Source organism: Macrobrachium nipponense, chromosome 7 (genome assembly GCF_015104395.2).
Source record: "Macrobrachium nipponense isolate FS-2020 chromosome 7, ASM1510439v2, whole genome shotgun sequence".
Taxonomy (NCBI): domain Eukaryota; kingdom Metazoa; phylum Arthropoda; class Malacostraca; order Decapoda; family Palaemonidae; genus Macrobrachium; species Macrobrachium nipponense.
This window is the reverse complement of record NC_061109.1, coordinates 18,305,421-18,325,753: the sequence shown is the minus strand read 5'-3', so window position 1 is coordinate 18,325,753 and position 20,333 is coordinate 18,305,421. Positions and strand designations below refer to the sequence as shown.

Genomic DNA, 20,333 nt, shown 5'->3' with positions numbered 1-20,333 from the left:
AGAGAAACAGGACGTCATCGGAGCAGGACGCTTTTGAGCGCCAGACGCCCTAACTTTGTTACTGTGAGAAGGAAGAAGGCGGCCCCTCGCTTCTCACAGGATCAGCAACAGTTAGCCTCGTTTTTCGCCAAGATAGAGGCAGTACTGCGTCGCCGCAGGAAGGATTCGAGGCTGTCTGTTAAGAGAATCAGGCAGTCTCCTTCTCTTCAAGGCAAGACGCTTGGCAATACCTTCGCGAGGACGTCTTTCAGGACGCTCGGCGTTCTATGCATCAAGACGCTCGGCAAGCCCCTCGCTAGGACGCTTTTCGAGACGCTCGACGCTCTGTCGAGAGGAAGGAACGTCGTTACTCTCGTAGCAAGGATTGTTTTCCTGCTCCCCAAGACACTCCCCCCTCCTTTCCTCGTGGCGCTCCGTATACGGTACGTGACATTCGCTCTGCTGCGAAGCAGGATGTTGTTCAAGCTGCTAAGCTTGACGCCCGGCAAGCTGCTTTGCATAGTCAAGCAGCTCACCAAGATGCCTCTCGCTCGTCCCTGAGGGATGCTTCGTCGGCTGCCAAGCATGACGCTAATTTGGCAGCTAAGCTGGACGCTTTGCATGCGGCTTCGTCACGAGCTGCTCATCAGGACGCTCAGCTTGACGCTTTTCTGGACGCTTTTCTGGATGCTCGTCAGGACGCTGACATGGATGCTCTTCAGGACGCTCCTCAAGACGCTCCTTTATCGGACACTCTTCAGAACGCTCCGCAGGATGTTCCTTTACCGGAACTTCGCAAAGCTTAGGAGTTTGCTATTAAGCATTCCCGACTTTCGTCTTGAAGGCACCTGGTCTAGTCAAGATGTCCTCTTCGCTTTCTACGAAGAGAGCGTTCAATAGAATCCATGACTAGATGGACTCCAGGAAAGCGCAAGGCAAGACTTCCTTTGCCCTACTTCCAGCGAGGTTAAGCGTAAGAGCAGGCATTTGATATGAGACGGGAGAGGAAGCTGGTTGGAGAGTTCCTTCCTCTTCCCAGGACGATTTTACCAGCCAGATAGACGCCCCGAGGAGTTCTCTCCCGTCCTCTGCTAAGGTTTCCTAAACACTTTCAGATCTGCATTGCCATCTGAAAGGGCTGTTCAGGACGATGGATATTTTTAACTCCTAGGTTGGTGTTTCGGAGCCCTGGACCTGCAGTCTCGGGGACCTGACTCTCTTTCTCTCGAATAACTATCCAACCTGCATGGATAAGGTAGTCAGGTTGGTTCTGATGATATGGCATCTAGAAGGAGACTAGTAAATTGAAGCAGATTTCGGTGTCATAAAACGCCTCTTCTGCGTTCAGGAAGGCGCTGCCTAAGGGGAACCTTCGGGTCCTACCTGCCGAAAGTCCAGTCTCTGAGCAGCAATCCTGCCCCTTCCTCGATTTCTACGGGAATCGGGAAGACTATATGTTCAAAATTCCTAGATTACCTTTTGTCATATCCGTGGGTTCCCCCCATTGACTAGATACTGAATGTTTTGTCAGGTAAGTGGGTAAGCCCCCATTGACAAAATATTAAACTCTTTGTCACGTAAATGGGTTAGTTCTCATTGACAAAAATCCCAATAACATTCTATCGCGTAATCGGATAAGCTTTCATTGACAAGATTCAGAAGAACTCTCATTCATTGGTTACTACCTCGCTGAGGCTCGTCGGGGAAAAAGACTTGTAGACTATGTCCATGAAGCCTTCTGTCCAATAACATAAGAAGCTTGAGTTGTCCTCTTCGGTTCTCGGTTATCACTTGAGGCTCTCCTGCGGCTAATACTAATTCGTTCTCTTGGCTAAGAGGACGAAGACAGTCGATCTCCATTCCCTCTCTTCCTCGTCGAAGAAAGAATGTAGTAGGGAGATAGCTGTCCAAGTGGCCAAAATACTCTACGTATTTTACATTCACGTCATATTGCTATTAAGCAATTGTATGGTTCAAGTTATATACGCATACCGTAGTTACCCCTACGGATGGCGACTGAGAGGACTTTTATTCTAATTACATTTAATCGGTACTCCCGGCAACCCTCCAGGAGTTTCCAGTTTCCCTTTTAGTTATTTTAGGTATTGTTACGACAACACCAGCTCAGCTTCTGTATTTAGCGAAATCTGTTTCGCCTACATGTACCTGCTTGAGTTTCTTTCTGCTCGATGATGGTATCAAACATATCCCTTCGTTGAATGGAATAGCTGGCAACTCAGGCAGAATAGTGCGAGACGGCGAAAGTAGACTGCTGTCACTGTAGAGCCAGCTCAGTTCCAGCTGGTTGTCTGCCATGCGAGGTCGGTGACGTCTCTCTTTCCTGCGGGATTGACTGACTAACCGTATCTCTGCCCTACAATCACGAACTTTAGCCTCGGGTTGAAGGGAATTCTCGCATGCATGAATGAACATCGCCTTCGCTTTGCGAAAATTTTTCAACAGAGATCTCTTAGACTTTTCGGTTCTGTTTACTCCACTGTAACAGAATTCTGTACGAGTCTACCGTGGCATAGCGCTATGATAATAATGCGGACCTGCTTAGGCAAAGCGCAGCCTTATTGGGGAAGGAAACAGGCTCGGTGAGGGAATGGATGAGTCTGCTGGGGACTATTTCCTCGCCGGAGAAGTTTGTTTCCCTGAAGAGACTGTAATTCAGACCTCTCCAGTTTTTCCGTAACATCGAAGATATGGAAGTGATTCTGAACATTTCTGTCGGTCAACGATCACCTAAGGTGATAGCGAGAAGGTGCCAGGCATCTGGAGAGGGAAACAGATGTCCTGGCACATAATCTCAAAGAATTGGAAGCAATGAGGTTGGCTCTCCAGTTCTTCCAAGAACGAGTTGTTGACCGAGTGGTCCAGATCAACTCTGACAATTCCACAGCTCTCGCATATCGCAAGAAGTATCGAGAAACACTCTCTCGGTCCCTGTTCGAGTTAACGAGAGAGAGCCTGTGGCGAGAACAGGCACAGAACGTAGCGATCCTCAAGAGGTTCGTTACAGGATTGCAGAACGTCCATGCGGATCTTCTCGATCAACGATAGCAACTACTGACGTCCGAGTGGACTCTTCACTTAAAAGTATGTCGAGAGTTGTGGAGACTTTAGGGGCGTCCTTTGATAGATCTCTTTGCAATGTTGAAGACGAAGAGGCTTCCTCTAGACTGCTCCCCTTTTTTCTCGATCCGGGAGCGGTAACAATAGACGCCATCCTATGGGTTTGGACAGGGATGGATGTTTAGTTTCTTTTCCCCTACTCAAACTCTTAGGAGTAAGTAATAAGATAATTTGCGGCGTCAGAGGGAGCGAGGATGACGCTGATCGCCCCATGTTGGCCGTCGAGCGACTGGTTCACAGAGGTCATGTCCTTCCTAGCGCACTTTCCAAGGACCCTTCCCGTGAGAGTCGATCTACTCTTACAGCCCCACTTTGAGAGGTACTACAAAACCTCTCCGCTCTGAGTCTGACTGCGTTCAGACTATCAAGAAGTTGACCAGAGGGGGAGGCTTTTCAAATCAGTGGCAAGTACAATTGCCAAGGCTAAAAGAGCTTCCTTTCTTGCAGTGTACCAATCGGAGTGGGCCGTTTTCTGGAGATGGTGCAGGAAGAATAGCTGTTCCTCCACCTCGACCTCTGTGAATTAGATTGCCGTCTTCCCTTTCCGTCTGAGGAATGTGGATAAGATACAGAAGTATGTTGTCGACGGTCTTTGGACTCAGAGGTTTGGATCTGCCGAACAAAGCCCTTCACGATCTTTGAGGTCTTTTGAAATCTCGAAACTGTCTAAATCGAAGCTTCCGACATGGAACTTAGACTTAGTCTGGAAGTTCCTGATGTCGAAGCCTTTCAAACTTCTCCTTTCTGCAAACTTGAAGCATGTGACCAGAAAGGCTAATCTTTCTAAAAGCTCTAGCTACGGCAAAGAGGGTTAGTGAGGTTTAAGCCATCAGCAGACATATTGGCTTTAGAGACATAATGCGGTGTGTTCTCTAAGCCCTTCGTTCTTGGCTAAGAATGAAAACCTGTCTAACCCTTGGCCCAGAAACTTGGATATCAAGGGGATGGCACAAATTATTGGGCAAGAGCCAGAGAGAGTCCTGTGCCCTGTCAGGGCTCTCAAGTTTTATCTAGATAAAACTAAAGGAAGTCAAGGTCCTTCGGACAATCTGCGGTGTTCCTTAAAAAGACCAGACTTGCCCATGTCAAAGAACGCCCTGGCGTTCTTTTTAAAAAGCTCTTACAAAGAGGCTCATTCGTCATGTTTGGACAAGGATTTGAAATCTTTTAAACTGAATGCTCACGAGGTGAGGGCGCGGCCTTGGAGGCATTTCAATAGAGCATGGCACTCAGTAACATCCTGAGTGCCGCGTTTTAGCGAAGCAACTCTGTGTTCGCTTCACACTACCTGCGATGTGAAGACGACATATGAGATCTGCTGCTCGCTAGGGCCATACGTGTCCGCTGACACAATCTTGTGGGCAAGAAGTACCACTCATCCTATCCTGTAGAAAATGGTTAGGAAGAGCTGTTAATTATAGTTGTTGGGTCGGCTGCCAGTGGCGGACTTCTCAATTCTTAGCTTTAGTTAAACATCCTTAACTTTGGCTAGGTTGGTCAGGTGGTGATATATATATTACTTCTTAGCCCTCATAGTATGATCAATATGGTCTAGTCACATTGTGGTCATGCTCCCGTTGACAGATCATCTAGAACTCACCAGCTATACAGGTCACTACCTTGCTGGAGACTCTAGTAAAGCAAAAGCCGACTTGGGTGACAGCTATGCTAACAGGTATGGAACCAAGATGTCAGTCATCTGCATGTATGTTTCCTAAAATCCTATTATGTCTCTCCGTACCTCCAAAGGTGGGATTCAGCTAATATATATATCTGGCAGGTAAGCTTCATGAACAAAATGATATTGTTATGATACAATAAAGTTTGTTCATACTTACCTGGCAGATATATATAATCAAAGTGCCCACCCACCTCCCCTCAGGAGACAGTGGTAATAGAAAATCTGAATAGAAAATGGGAATGGTTCCTGATACCCGCCTCCCCGCGGCGGGAATGGGTACTAACCACCTGGCCGACCACTGTCAGACTTCGGAGAATACAGCTATATATATATCTGCCAGGTAAGTATGAACAAACTTTATTGTATCATTACCATATCATATTGGGATAACTTTCTTGAAAATGTGTTCATTTGTGTAAAGAGCTCATATTCAGTCCAAGGCAGCATAAAGAATTCTAGTATTAATAAACATTACCTTAATATAATTTATCTAGCCCTAAATCCCCAAAAACTGCACCAAAATTTACCACATTGGCAACCCTGTTACCTCCTATTCTGTCCGCCAGTTGGCAACACTGTCGTTGACAGATACAAAAACCTTCCCTCAAATCAGTTGTTAACGAGCGCCCGTGTTGTTTACATCACGGCCGCTCTTTATAAATTTCCTTAAACATTTTTGTGCCTTTAAAGCTTTCATTATTTGTCAAATGAGACTTTATGTGAATTACCACTCACGCATTACATCACGAAATAGTGAATTAGCTTTGATTTCTGTTGTGGTTCTTATCTTAAATTACGAACTTTTGCGCGACCCGGAACTACTGACCTGTCCAATTCTACAATGGATTACCAAGAAATTACGATGCTTCCTTCTGCCAGCAACATCAGGAACTGCCCGGTTTGTGGGACAAGGATGAGTAGCAGGGAGTATGAACCCCATGACATTTGTAGCTCTTGTCGTGGACAGGTTTGTGACTTGACTTCTCGTTGTGACGTATGTAAGCCCTGGTCTGACGAGGATATGACTGCTTATATGAAACGCCAAACAATCTTGCAGCGTAAAAGATCGGTTAAGGAGAAAAAGAAATCGATTGCTAGAACTGTATCTAACGAATTCTTTGACTTGGGCGCTCATGGTTCTGGCTCTTCGGTTTCGCTATCGTACGACTCCGATTCCGAATTAATTGATGCTTTGCCCCCTGTACAACCGGTAATTAGTGAAGTTATTTCTGATGTAGATTCAAAGATTTTGGCAATGGAAACTACCTGGAAACAGAATTTTAAGAAATTACAGCTTAGTTTAGATAGAGATATTTCAGCTAAGTTTAACAATCTGTCAGAGAATTTTCAAGAAGCCTTTACTAGAATGTCTAACACTTTTAGATTCATTTTCAGCTCCTCGTCAGGTACCTGTCGACAGCACCATGGGTAACGGTGCGACAGATACCCCGGCTTGTGAACCCCGTCGTGGTGAAGGCCTAGGGGGGATCCGGTCCGGGCAGGTGCCTAACGAATCTTTACCCAACGTGTCCCCTGTTAGTCCCGTAACAGTGCCAAAGGGCGCTTATTTAGGAGAAGGGGGGAGGGATATTAGTGTCAGGCCTAAGATAGCTAGTCGTCAGGATTTTACTTCAGGGGAAGTTTTTAAGTTAGGATCTGACGATGATGATGATGATGACGCGGATTCGTGTGATATTGATGTTTCCTCGAATGGATGTCATGATGTAGAATTCAAGAAACTTTTTGATTTAATTTTGAGTTTTCTTCCTCAGGCGAGGCCTAAAGAGCAGAAGCAGCCTCCGCCTCGTTGTATTACAGAAGGGATTTTTCTTGACGGTCCTTCCCGGTCACGGGAATTTTTACGTTTTCCCTTTGCCCAGAGGTTCGCGAGAGTGAGGGCGGACGTTGCCGCTAAACTTCGAAGGTGATCGGGGAAGGGAAGAGGAAGCTCTCTTCTCTTCTACGACACCGGAGAGGAGTTTACCAGGTGGCGGATGATTCTTCATTCTCTCGACCCCCCAAGCCAAATCCTGATTTTGTCCGACTTTCAAGTCAACCCTTGCCTTCTAAGGCTTCGGTCTCTGTCTCAATTGAAGATTTTATTGCTATAGAGTCTGTTATGAGCTCCTTACAAGAAGCTCAATCCTTCAATATGTGGGTCCTCGGAGGGCTTTTAATGTATATCAAGGACTCCGGGTTTGTTCCTCCTGATGCTCCTCCTGATGCTCCTCATTTCAATCGCTTCTGTACATCAGAACGAGCTTGCTGCTTCAGTGCAGGCCTTTCTTGTTTCTCTAAGGCGTAACCTGTATTTGTCACAGTTACCCTCCTCTGTATCAGAGATTCAGAGAACCCGTCTGTTGTCCTCTTCTTTTGGCGATTTCCTTTTCGATATTTCTGTGCTTTCTGAGGTTTTGAAGGAACATCAAGGTGATGCCTCTTCCCAAGCTCACTGGGCCTTATCAAGAGCTTTTTCCTCTGGTCTTCCTCCCGTTCCTTCAAGGAGTAAGCGTAAGTTTAGGACCAGATCTGTACCTTCTGCTCCAGCCCAACAACCTCCTTCTGGCTCTTTTTTCCAGAGTACATCTCAGGTTGCTGGTGCCTCTACTTCATCCTCTGGTGCTCACCCTTTGAAACGTGGGAGAGGTTCTTGGCGTGGCTCTAAGGGCAGAGAAAGAGCTCAACCTCCAGGAGGACCTTCTTCTTCTTCTTCTTCTTCCTTGTCTCTGCGTAAGAATTTTCGGAAGTAGGAGTCATCACCTCGCCTGGAGACCGCAGTAGGAGCTTGTCTCTCCCACCATTGGTCAGCTTGGCAGGGGAGGGGAAGCAGGCCGGTGGATGCTTGGGTGGTGGAGGTCCTGAAGGAAGGTTACGAGATCCCTTTTGTTTCCAGACCTCCACTTTCCAATCGTCCTCTCGAGTTCAGCAGTTATTACCCTCACTCAATCAGGGGTCAAGCCTTGGAGAAGGAGCTTTCGGCCCTCTTGGAGAAGGATGCCATAGAGTGAGCTCCTCCTTCTCCCGGGTTTTACTCTCGGATGTTTGTAGTTCTAAAGGCCTCGGGTGCCTGGCGCCCCATCATAGATCTTTCGGTTTTGAACAAGTTCATTCTAAAGTCCAAGTTCAGGATGGAGACGGTCCAGACTGTTCTTTCATCCGTCAGGAGGGGGGACTGGATGATTTCCATCGATCTGCAGGATGCTTATCTGCAAATCCCCATCCATCCAAGAAGCAGACCTTACCTTCGGTTTTTCACGGACTCGGGAGTTTTCCAGTTCAAGACCCTTTGTTTCGGCCTCACCACTGCTCCACAGGTCTTTTCTCGGGTGATGGCTCCTGTTTCAGCTATTCTGCATCAGTTAAATGTAAGGATGCTTCGGTATCTGGACGATTGGCTAGTCCAGGCCGAATCTCTAGAGAAATGTCTCCGGTCGAGGGAGATAGTTCTGTCTCTTTGTGTCGAGTTGGGCATTCGTGTCAACTTCGACAAGTCCAATCTAATCCTTTGCCAGATCATGACATATCTGGGGATTGTTTTGAATTCCCAGATTTTGAGGGCTTCTCCCGCTCAGAAACGGATAGACAAGCTTCTGAGTCTGATCGAAGAATTTTTGTCCTCCGTAACGCAGCCAGTTTCTCTTTGGAGGTCTCTCCTGGGCCATTTGTCATCCCTCATCCAACTGGTTCCCGGAGGTCGTCTCAGAATGAGGTCCCTTCAGTCGACACTTCGCCAGTCATGGGATTTCGTGTCCGAGGACACGATAGTCGCCTCTTCTCCACAATGTCGGAAGGATCTCCGTTGGTGGATGCAAGTTCACCGCCTCAAGTCAGGGACATCTCTTCTTTCAGTTCCTCCGGACCTAATGTTTTGGTCAGACGCCTCGGATCAAGGTTGGGGCGCACACCTGGGCTCCGAAGCCGCTTCGGGCCTTTGGTTAGAGGAGGAGAGGAGCATGTCAATAAATTGGAGGGAACTGAGGGCAGTGTACCTAGGCCTTCTTTCATTTCAGGAACAAGTGTTGGAGTCGGTTGTCGCGATCTTTGTCGACACACCACAGCAGTCTCGTACTTGAGAAACCAAGGCGGCACACAGTCGGATCTTCTCACTCAAGAAGCCCAATCAATCCTGTGTTGGGCAGAAGACAGGGGGATTACGTTGGTCCCTCAGTTTATCCTGGGCCATCACAACGTCTTAGCAGAAACCTTGTAGAGACCGAACGAAGTTCAAGGGTCGGAGTGGACACTTTGCCAGGAAGTCTTCGACAGCCTCAGGAAGAAATGGCCTGTCACAGTCGATCTGTTTGCCACCCCACTGAATTTTCGGTGCCAGATATTCTTCGCCCCTTACCAGACTCCTCAGAGTGCCGGGACAGACTCTCTTTTGCAGGACTGGGAGGGACTTCAAGCCTATGCTTTTCCTCCGTTCTCTCTGGTGAGGTCAGTCCTCAACAAAGTGAGGGCAACCAAGCGTCTGGATCTCACCTTGATCGCCCCCTTCTGGCCACAGAAGGAGTGGTTTCCCGACCTTCTGGAAGCACTGGTGGAACCCCCCATTCGCCTGCCAGAGAGACCAGATCTTCTCAAACAACCCCATTTTCATCGGTTCCATCAGAGGCTCCACATGCTTCATCTTTATGCCTGGAGACTGTCAGGAGGTTCTCCAAGCACGAAGGGTTCTCCTCCAGAGTGGCGCGACAGTTGGCTCTTGCCAGACGGCAATCAACCAGAGTAAATTATCAGGCTAAATAAAGGTCTGGTTTACAGACGTTGGTGTAAGTCTCAAGGACATTCAATTTCTAGACCTTCCTTACCGAAAGTAGCGGAGTTTTTAGTTCATTTACATCATGACAGGGCCCTGTCACCTTCGTGCATTAAGGGTTATAGGTCTATGCTTTCCTATGTTTTTAAGGCAAGGCTTCCTGAGATCTCTTCATCTTATGTCATTAGAGATTTACTTCGATCTTTTTCCCTATCTCGACCCAGGCCGCAGTGTTCGCCTCCGACATGGGACGTTAACAAAGTCCTTCAAGCCTTAAGGGTCCCTCCGTTTGAGCCTCTGAATTCTGCCAAATTTAGGGACCTCTCTTCTAAGACATTCTTCCTTGTCTCACTGGCTACAGCCAAGAGGGTGGGTGAACTGCAAGCACTCTCTTTTCTGGTTGCCAGATCTGGACAAGACATGATTTTGTCATACCTTCCTGAATTTGTCGCAAAGACTGAATCGTCTGATAATCCCATTCCCAGGTCTTTCGTACTGAAGTCGCTGGTCGACTTTGCCCTGTTAGGGCGCTCTCATGTTATTTACGCCGCACGAAGGACATTCAGGGTCGTCCCCGTCATCTGTTTGTTTCACCCCGAAATGTCAAGAGACCTATTTCAAAGAATGGTGTATCCTTTTTTCTCAGAGATCTGATCGTTAAAACTGGTGGTTCGGCTGCTGGGGAAGACCAGACGCCGAGAGCACACAGTATTAGAGCAGTTGCTACATCAGTAGCTTTTATGAAGAACGTCTCAGTCGCCAAGGTGCTTGAGGCGGCGACTTGGCGTTCTAATTCTGTTTTTGCCTCTTTTTACTTGAGGGATATTTCTCTAGTTCTAGGCGACCTTCGTTCTTTGGGCCCGTTGGTGATGGCAGGACAGGTCGTCAGACAGGAGAATTAGGTAGTCTTCCTGTTTTACGTTTGGTTGCTACCTGTATATTATTCATTAATTTTTGTTTTGTTGTATATATTTTTTGTTTTTGTATTGTAACCCATGGCAGTTTTTGACGTAGTTATAATGGGAATTAGGCAGTTTGGTATTTAGGTGTTGTTGATGACAAGGACTGACTGCTTGGCAACTCATGCTGCTTCCATTTTCAGTGTGAAATGGTTCCAGCCACTGGGTTGTCGGCACTGGCGACTACGCTTCTCCCAGAGTCGATGCTGACCTAGGACTAGCCACTGGTTCGCTTGTCCTGACGACTCCTGCTTCTTCCACTGTCCTGGACAGGGAATTAGTCGATGGATCGTCTGCTGTCAACTGGTGACTCGCTCACCATCTACTTTTTGTCTCACCTGTCTTCTCGGAGTCAGACACTCGTGTGAGATCAGGCGACATTTAGTAGCCCTGAGTTTCTTGTTGACGAAGTCGGTTGCGTTGATACACCCCCGATGATCGTGTAACATGAGACCAGGTTGGACTGTCAGGCATTCGTCCTTCGGGACTGAATCGCCTTTTTGCTCCGCGCTCTTTCTCTTGGCACCAGAAAGCTCGAGTTAGGAGTTGCTCATGAGCCGATTCGTTGCTGGCGACGTCGGGTTGCGTTGATACACCCCCAAGGTTTGCTTAGCTTTGAATCGCCCAGACAGTCCAGACACTCATCCTTTAGGGAAAGAATAGTGCTTGATAGTCTTCAGGGTGCAGCCTTGCTGTCCGCAATTCGTCTGACTGGTCACCTGGTCGGTCACCTGACTTTAGTACAGACGGACTGACTATGCACTTACTCCTTGTCCTGTGCTACCGCAGTTTGGTGGCATTATGGTAGGAGACTTTGAGTTGTTAGTATCTTAGACCTTGGGTTGAGTTTTGACTGCCTATGATATATATTTCTTTGTTTGTTTTCTCCTATTCTGTCCGAAGGGGAAATTGTATTCAGATTCCCTCCTCCTTTTAAATGTGGTTAATCGGGCTAGATAAATTATATTAAGGTAATGTTTATTAATATGGAATTTTTATTTTTATTAATATTAATAATACTTACCTGTATAATTTATCTAGTCCCACCCATCCTACCCCACGATCTGCCTATCACAACTGATTTGAGGGAAGGTTTTTGTATCTGTCAACGACAGTGTTGCCAACTGGTGGACAGAATAGGAGGTAACAGGGTTGCCAATGTGGTAAATTTTGGTGCGGTTTTTGGGGATTTAGGGCTAGATAAATTATACAGGTAAGTATTATTAATATTAATTTTAGAATAAAAATTCCATTTCTGTTAAAGTCAACTGAAGACTTTTCATAGGTAGCATGTAAGGATTTTAGAGTTGTGAAGTAATTTTTATTGAAAGTAAAATTTCAGTGTGGATGACACGTCAGGATAAGCTTGACTCCTTGTTAAAAATAGCAAAAATTTAATTGTATCATTCACTCATTAGTTATATAGCATTTTCTGTAAATAAAGGGATTTTGACGTAGGAAAAATCTATTTCTGGGCGAAGGGCCCGTGTCGCCCAGTGAAATAGGTTCCTTTAGCATATTTCTAAGGTAAAATATTGTTTTAATACCAGAGAACCGCTAAATTGGAAATGCCAAATATTCTAGCTCGCTCACCTTTATTAATAGGTGTCGGTATGGTTTCTGGGGCGAGTGAAACCACTACCACAGGTCCTTTTCCAATTAGCCTCTCCTACATCAAAAAACCTCAAAAAGAGAGGAGCCGACCTATGGCTCACTACCTGCTACCGTGTAGCTAGCGCCTCTGACGTCATACCTGCAGATAGCACCCAAGCTTGGTGCACAGCTGGGGGGGTGGGGGGGGAAGACAAGGGTGGGATTTCACTGGGCAACACGGGCCCTTCGCTCAAAAATAGATTTTTCCTATGTCAAAATCCCTTTTCTGGGCTTGGCTGTGTCGCTCCGTGAAATAGTACCAGAGAAAATACCAAGCTTGGAAAAAGGAAGAACACAAATTACTTTCCAAAAGGATCAAATGAAAAACAATTAAGGTTAGTTCATTGTAATCTAGATTAAGTTACAAACTAGTAACATAAAGAGTAAATAACCTTAAAATTATCATACAACATAAATTATCATAGTAAATAAACATTTTAGATAGAAGGTTCTTATGAACTAATCAGTATGTACAATATGTTACATCCAAGGACCAGTACGACAGTGACGTAACTGGGGCTAAGGCAAGAATGCTAATGAGGCCGGTAGGAAGGAGAAGGCAAAGGAGAGACATAAGCTGGACTATTGACTACTATCACCGGTGGTATCGGGGGAAACTGTGTTTCCCGCCCCCACCGCCGGGTACTTAAGGGCTTCCAAGGACTTAAGATAATGGCGTTTGAATACTGTCGGAGATTTCCAGCCAGTGTACTTCTTCAGATCTTCGAATTTCATATGTTGGAAAAAGTTTATTGAGGTAGCTATGTAAGTGTTACATAATAAAAATATGGAATGATATTCCATATATATAAAAAAGAGGTCAACCAGATTGCTTCCAGGAATGTGATCAGACCAGAGACGATAAAGTATGCTAAGATGACGCATACAACAAATGGTCCTTCATTTGTTTTGAAAACATTAGTCCAAGCTTCCTGCTTGAGACAACTACCGCGACCTATAATTCAAACGGCCTACGTGATTTGTATCTATGTCATCTGTAAGTATGTTCATATGTTCGAGCTACTGTCTGCCTCCTTTATGATTTGTAACCGAGATGGTAGTCAGAGTTGAATTAGCCATCATCATTGGCAGAAGCGATCAAGCCATCGTCATTAGAAGACCTGTACATCCTTATCTAAGCTTCATCATGTAGATTTGAATTAGCCATCATCATTGTCAGACCTGTACAAATTTCCTCTGATCTTCATCATGTAATCTCAGAGAATAGAACTATTTTTTATACTTCGTGTTTTCTACTAGAAACCTCATATCAGAAAGAAGATATCATCATGAGTTTAACACATCGTCGTCATAACCAAAGAAGATACCGACTTCGTAAGTTATCAACAAAACCCAAGACACTCCAATGAGTATGGAAGTGCATAACCAACTGACTTAGCGTAAGATTATCGCAAGTCTAACATAACCTCATAGGGCGCCTTATTATACAAGGCAACAGCCCTTTCATTGGTGGCAGCGACTTCAGAAAACAACAAGAACTCTTCAACGTCTTCCGAAGAATAACGAATAATGTATCATATCAGAAGTCAACGACGACGAAAGCAAGAGATTCTTCAAGCAACTCAGTATCATCGTTTAGTGAGCGACTTCAGAAAACAACAAGAACTCTTCAATGTCTTCCGAAGAATAACGAATAATGTATCATATCAGAAGTCAACGACGACGAAAGCAAGAGATTCTTCAAGCAACTTAGTATCATCGTTTAGTTAGCAATTTCAGCAGTGCATAACTTCAAGAAACAAACCCGACGTGTCTTCTTCCTACGGCAACGCAAGCTTCGTCTCTCATTAGAATCATTCAAGAAAACATCGTTTATTGAGCGTTTCCAGCACTTCAAGAAACAAACCGAACGCGCCTGCGGCATCAGATCGTCAAGGACTTGAATCATCCAAACAACGCGCACGGGGGAAACTCAAGCCAAACCAGGTCATCCGCTAAACAGAGGAGGAGGGCCAAGGCCGTATCGGAACACCGTGACTTCCCACAAAATCCCCTCCGGTGAAGATCAAAGTGGCCATCTCTTGGGAGAGGATGTATGGCCTCGCCTTGCCTACATTCTGCCCGAAGCCGCCCACCCATACCTTGAGGGTGGAAAGAGCAGCATCCTGAACAGACTGGGCTGCCTGTAAGAGAAGGTTAATGTTAAACTTAAACTTATCTCTTGTACTATAACTTAACTTAGGAGGTATATGTTTGACATATATATTACAATGGTCCACCCTGTATCTCTATGTACACGCTGGAGAGTCACTTACATCAGAGGAGACTCGTTCCACGAGATCGTAGCAGGTGAAACAGTTCTCGTGATGCCACACTACTGAACCTTCTAGTTGGACTGCGCAGGTGGCGTGGGTCCGGCAGACGTTGTGCCCACAGGGATCCTGGAGGACAGCGTTGCAGCCGGTCTCCATACAATGGGTGGCCTGTAAATGGAATGATACATGAGTACCATTGTTAACCATCCGGACAATGTCCGTGGTTGATATGCCATAACACCGGAGTGGTCCGGTGTTGTAGAATTATTCCTGACTCGGCCGTCTCTTGCCATGCACCATGCTGGGGAATCCGATAGAGCTATTAGCAAGTAGTTAACTGTGTTTCCGGTGACACCGGAGAACAGAAAACTACTGAAGCGGGGTAGCTACTATTGTCATACACCAGAGAGGAGTAGTCCAAGCAGGTACCGGGTGTCAAGATTGGAGAGATCAGGTGAGGCGGAGGAGCTTGGTGACTCCGCCATAACACTTAAACTAAAAGGGAGGGGTAGCTCCCGGAGAAGCACATTGGCTTCGACAGTAAAATTAAGCCAAATACAAATACAAGGAAAATTATAAAGGGTAAATGAAACAATGTAAGCCCGTCGGAGGCCGGAGCCTCCGCATAGTCATCACCCTCAAGGAATCCGGCTATGCCGGAATCCTATTTCCGCCAGAGCGGGTGGGAGGGAGTGACTGAGGGCGAGGGAATGGCCCAGAGAGCTGAGGGAAGCCAAGCTCACCCAAGCCTGGTGGCCGGCCGAGGCTGGGTAGAGCCGAGCTCCTCCCCTACTCTGGGATGAGAACAGCTGGGTAGCGCCACCCTCAACCGTGGGGGTCTCCCTCCACCCCCAAGGGGGAGCTCGGATCGGTTGTCAGCGACAACGTGAGCGAGATATCAACCCACTTGGGTGGGAGATGGTGGGGATGGGGGGGGGGGGGGGGGGAGCGGTGCGGTAGCGTGGTGGGTACTACGTGACCACCTGGACTTCTCGCGGTTGGGTGCGGGCACCCACGAGGTGAAGAAGGCCAGGCGAAAGGAAGGCTTATAGGCCAACCAAAGCCAACTCAGCAATGAGATAAAATAAAATAAAATCTACAGTATACACGGGGGGAAAGGAAATAAAATGAGATGAAGAGAAAGAAGAACGTCCTGGAGGGAATAGGTATGACCAACCGGTAAGGGTGGTCAAGACCTGGAAACTCCGAGCAGCTGGCCTAGTGTCGTGACGAATAAACGCGGGACAGGCAGCCAGGGTAGGCTAGGACTAAAAGTAGGACTAGCATAGTCTCACAAAGCCTAACAAGGTAACCTAACCAAAAGGAACAAGCATGCATGAAAACTGGATCGGTAGGGTTCCGAAAGGCTACGAAACTGGAACACGTGCTTGGTAGAATCCCCCGTGTAGACACAATCGTCAATAATGCATTACCAATAATAATAAAAATATAATGACATAACAATACTGCTATAATAATTCAAGCTCACTAGGTATGGGAGACCACGTGAGACACGAAAGGAGGAGACACAAAGGAGCACGCTGCTATGGCGGCTCGGGGCCGACGCCGCGTGGGACGTCGACTAATAAAAACCTAAATAATTCAGTTAAAAATGACGAAGGCAGCCCCTAAATAGTGTCACCTATGATAGCAGTACTTAACTTGGATGCAGAAGCAGATTGACGATCCATGGTGAAATAAAATTCCAAAAAGTGAGAAACACAACACAGCAAAAGAAAACGCGTGTGCAGCGTAGTAGTGCTATCAAAGGAATGACGTCAGAGGCGCTAGCTACACGGTAGCAGGTAGTGAGCCATAGGTCGGCTCCTCTCTTTTTGAGGTTTTTTGATGTAGGAGAGGCTAATTGGAAAAGGACCCGTGGTAGTGGTTTCACTCGCCCCAGAAACCATACCAACACCTTTTAATAAAGGTGAGCGAGCCAGAATATTCTGGCATTTCCAATTTAGCAGTTCTCTGGTATTATAACAATATTTTACCTTAGAAATAGTGCTAAAGGAACCTATTTCACGGAGCGACACGGCCAAGCCCAGAAAATATTCTAACATTGAATACTGTTTATGCTCTAAAATTTTCTGGAAAATTTTTGAAGCTTACCATAAAATCATTTGTGACCATAAAACCATATGTTCTGAAATCGGTAACATTTATTTACCCTGTATTAGGTTGGGCGGGAGGAAGGTGAAGATCGTGAAGAGGTTCTTGAACGACTTGCTGAGTTGGAAGCCAAAAAGAACGAACTGTTAGGAGACATCCAGAAGTATCGGGACTGTGATCCAGAGGTTCTCAATGAAATGAAGAGTGGTATATTGGTAAGACTGAACCTGTTTACTTTTAGCCACTCGCAGAAATTCACTTTACCCTATAAGTTTGAATTCAAAATCTTCTGAAAGCTGCTGGTTTTTTAATATAAATTTGTAAAATTTTCTTCAGAAGCCTGGGTAATTTTTGGGAACTTTAAAGATTAAGCAATATCACAGGATTACAAAATGTGTTCATACTTTGTACATGGCACAATATTTTACATGAGCTTTTACATGTCAACACCTGCTTTTACTGTTAATTGGTTACTTAGGTTTCAGTAATGTCAACTGTAATGGCTGGTCCACTTGAAGGCAGGTACTGCTCCTATGACTGGCAGGGGTATATACATATTTTTATGAATAGAACTTACCTGGCAATTATATATATATATATAGCTATAGCCTCTGTCGGTCCGGCAGATTTTTCAAAACTCGCGGCAACCTCTGAGTGGTAGTTGTTCGGTTAGGTAGTTAACAACCCTTACAGGGTGGTACTTGGAATCATTCCCGTTTTCTGTTCCTCAGATCATCTCTGCCGGTTGGACTGACAACATCGTTGCTAGTCCGCCGTCGGGTTTTTCGCTCGCTTCCCTGTGTCGCTGTATTTCAACTGATAATTGGTGACGTATACTGTGGATTGGCAATCGCTTTTGTGGCTTATTCTTTTGATTGTTCTTTGGATACGATGTCTCAGAAACATTTTCGAGTGTGTGTGAATGAAGAATGCAAGGTGAGGTTGCCGAAAGCTTCGGTGGACCCTCACACTGTTTGTTTGGGGTGCAGGGGTTTTGTGTGTGCTCGGATAAAAGGTGTAAAGAATGCGAGGTTTTGGATGAAAAGAAATGGATGGAGATGAAACGCTATGTGCATAAATTAGAATTGGATAAAGTATTCTAAATCTAAATCTAAGTCGAGGTAGTAGCCCCTGCTCCTTCTACAGGACCTGTAGCTACTTTGGATGACCCTCAGTATGTCAGGATGGCGGCTGAGATGAAGGACCTTAAGGACCAACTTGCAGCCTTGAAGGAAGGTAAGAGTGCAAGTGAAATTAGTGAAAGTGCAGTGGAGGTGGCAACTGATTGATCCCGTCACGCCTCTAGGTCTAGACCTCTACCAAGCTCCCAGGACCAAGGGAGAAGGTACGTCAACGACCGCAAGGGGGTGAGAGGAACGTATCCTCGGTCAGCCGTCGCCTCAAGCAATCCTGTTGCTATTTCCCAGGCTGCTTATGACCGCCACGGAAAAGGCGTGTCGGACGTGGTAGTGTCTTCTCTGAGCCCCTCTCCAAGACGCAGATGGCAGTATGAGGAGTCGAGGCCGACCAAGAGAAGGTGGATGCAACAAGCTGACCAGACACGTACTTGCTCCCCTTTCGAGTAGATGGAGTAGCCCGGAACCTTTTCCTTCCAATGACGATTGGGACGCCTCTCCAGCGAAAAGGTCAAGACCTAGAACGGACGATTCTCCGCAGGACGCATGGAGGAAGGAGAGATCTCCTCTTCCTTCAGGTTACGGAGAACTCTCGAGAGATCCTTCTCCTGCTACCAGCATGGCTCGGCAGCCTTCTCCTTCGGAACCGCAAGACCCAGCAGCGGTTGCGAAATCCTTCATGACCATCATGCAAGACCAACTGGTTTCTATAGTGCAAGCTTTTAGCCGCCCTCCCCCCCAGTCGGGCAGACGTAAGGACGACAAGTTACCAGTGAAGAGGTCAAGGAAAGAAACGCCTGCAGAGGTTTCTTCAGTTTGTAAGAGGGAACGGAGTTCCTCTCCCTTTCGGGACTACAGACAACACCGTTCTCGCGGTGAGGGGAGGATACGTCACACTTCGCCCAGGGAAACACCCCTCTCTCAGCACCGCGAAGTTCCTGTCACCATTCAGGGTTCTTCTCCCGACTCTCGGCACCGCGATACATCAAGCTCTCGTCGCCTCGCGGCTCCATCCTCTAGACGACAGGAATTTTCTTCCTCTCGCCGATATGATGATTCCTTTGCTCGACACGATGAGACATTCAGTTCTCCACGCCGTGAAGACATCAACTCTCGTTCTCGACAGACCAGCACTCGACAAGACGGTTCCAGCTCTCGACGACAGGACGCATACAGCTCTCGATGTCAGGACGCATCCAACTCTTTACGTCAGGACGCATCCAGCTCTTGACGTCAGGACGCAACCAGCTCTCGGCGTCAGGACACATCCAGCTCTTGACATCAGGACGCATCCAGCCTGCTACTCCAGGACGCATTCAGCTCCCAAGGTCAGGACGCATCCAGTTCTCGACGCCAGGACGCATTCGGCAATCGGCTTTACTCCCCTGACGCAGGTGTACAGCAAGAAGAGAGTGATACTTGTGCACACCGGACGGAACATAATTTGGATGCACAAGAGACCTCCGACTTAGTTCCTTCAACTCAAAGGGAGACTAAGGAGTTGGAAGGAATTCTTGAATTAGAGGATATTTCGGAGGATGAAGATAAACCTGCTAATGCGGCTGCTGATTATAAGGTTCTCTCTCGCTCCCTCCTAAAGCTGTATGGAGAGGAGTTTAAACCGGCTGCTCCTCGTTCTCCTCAGTCACAGTTCATCAGGAAGAAATCGAAGAAACAGTCAGCTTTCATCAAGATGAAACTGTCGATTTCGGCAAAGAAGGCTCTAGTAAGGATCAATGACTGGCTTAAAGAACGTAGGCAGGCAGTGAAGTCTACCTTCTCGTTTCCACCAGCTAGGCTTGCCTCTAAGGCGGGCATGTGGTATGAGACTGGAGAAGCTCTTGGCCTGGGAGTTCCTGCCTCCTCCCAGGGGGACTTCTCCGGCATAGTAGACTCGTCTAGGAGACATGCCCTCAATTCTGCCAAAGTGATGTGGTCTATGACGGAGCTAGACCACCTCATCAAAGGAATCTTTAGGTCTTTCGAGGTGTTCAGCTTCTTAGACTGGGTACTTGGGGCTCTGGCCAGGAAAGAAGAACCCATACAAGCCACAGGAATGGAAGACCTAACCAATATTATGGCCTGTATGGATAAGGCTCTAAGAGATGGGGCAAACGAGATGGCTTCCCTGTTTACTGCGGGGGTTCTGAAGAAGAGGGCTCTGTTATGCTCCTTCACGACCAAAGCGGTTACAGTCATACAGAAGGCAGAACTCCTATACGTACGCCCCTCTCTCGGAACATCTTTTTCCTGAGTCCCTGGTCAGGGACATTACCTATTCTCTGACGCAGAAGGCTAAGCAGGATCTTCTGATGCGCTCCGCAAGGAAGGGTCTACCGGGGAACCCGTCATCTTCGAAGAAGAAGGAGAAGAAGGTTCTGCAGCCCTTTCGAGGTAGAGCTCCAACTAAGATGGACTTCAGAGGAAGAAGGCAGGAGATGGGCAGTAGAGCGAACAGGAGGACATTCAGAGCCCTCGCTAGGAAATGAGACACAAGTCCTCCAGACAGCAGTAGGAGCAAGGCTGTCACACTTTTGGCAGGCCTGGAAGGGAAGAGGGTCGGACACCTGGTCCCTCTCAGTCATCAGGGAAGGGTACAAGATCCCTCTCATGATAAAGTTGCCACTTTCAAGAACA

General features: G+C 46.8%; 1 protein-coding gene across 5 annotated transcripts in view; it reads left to right on the top strand.

Moving 5' to 3' along the window:
• LOC135216985 (meiotic nuclear division protein 1 homolog) overlaps window positions 1–20,333 on the top strand; it is an 81,389-nt gene that overhangs the window by 49,712 nt on the left and 11,344 nt on the right. For all 5 annotated transcript variants that reach the window (XM_064252536.1, XM_064252533.1, XM_064252535.1 and 2 more), the window contains exon 5: window positions 16,629–16,775. In XM_064252536.1, the coding sequence (XP_064108606.1) occupies window positions 16,629–16,775 (147 nt within the window). The remainder of the gene's footprint in view (window positions 1–16,628; window positions 16,776–20,333) is intronic.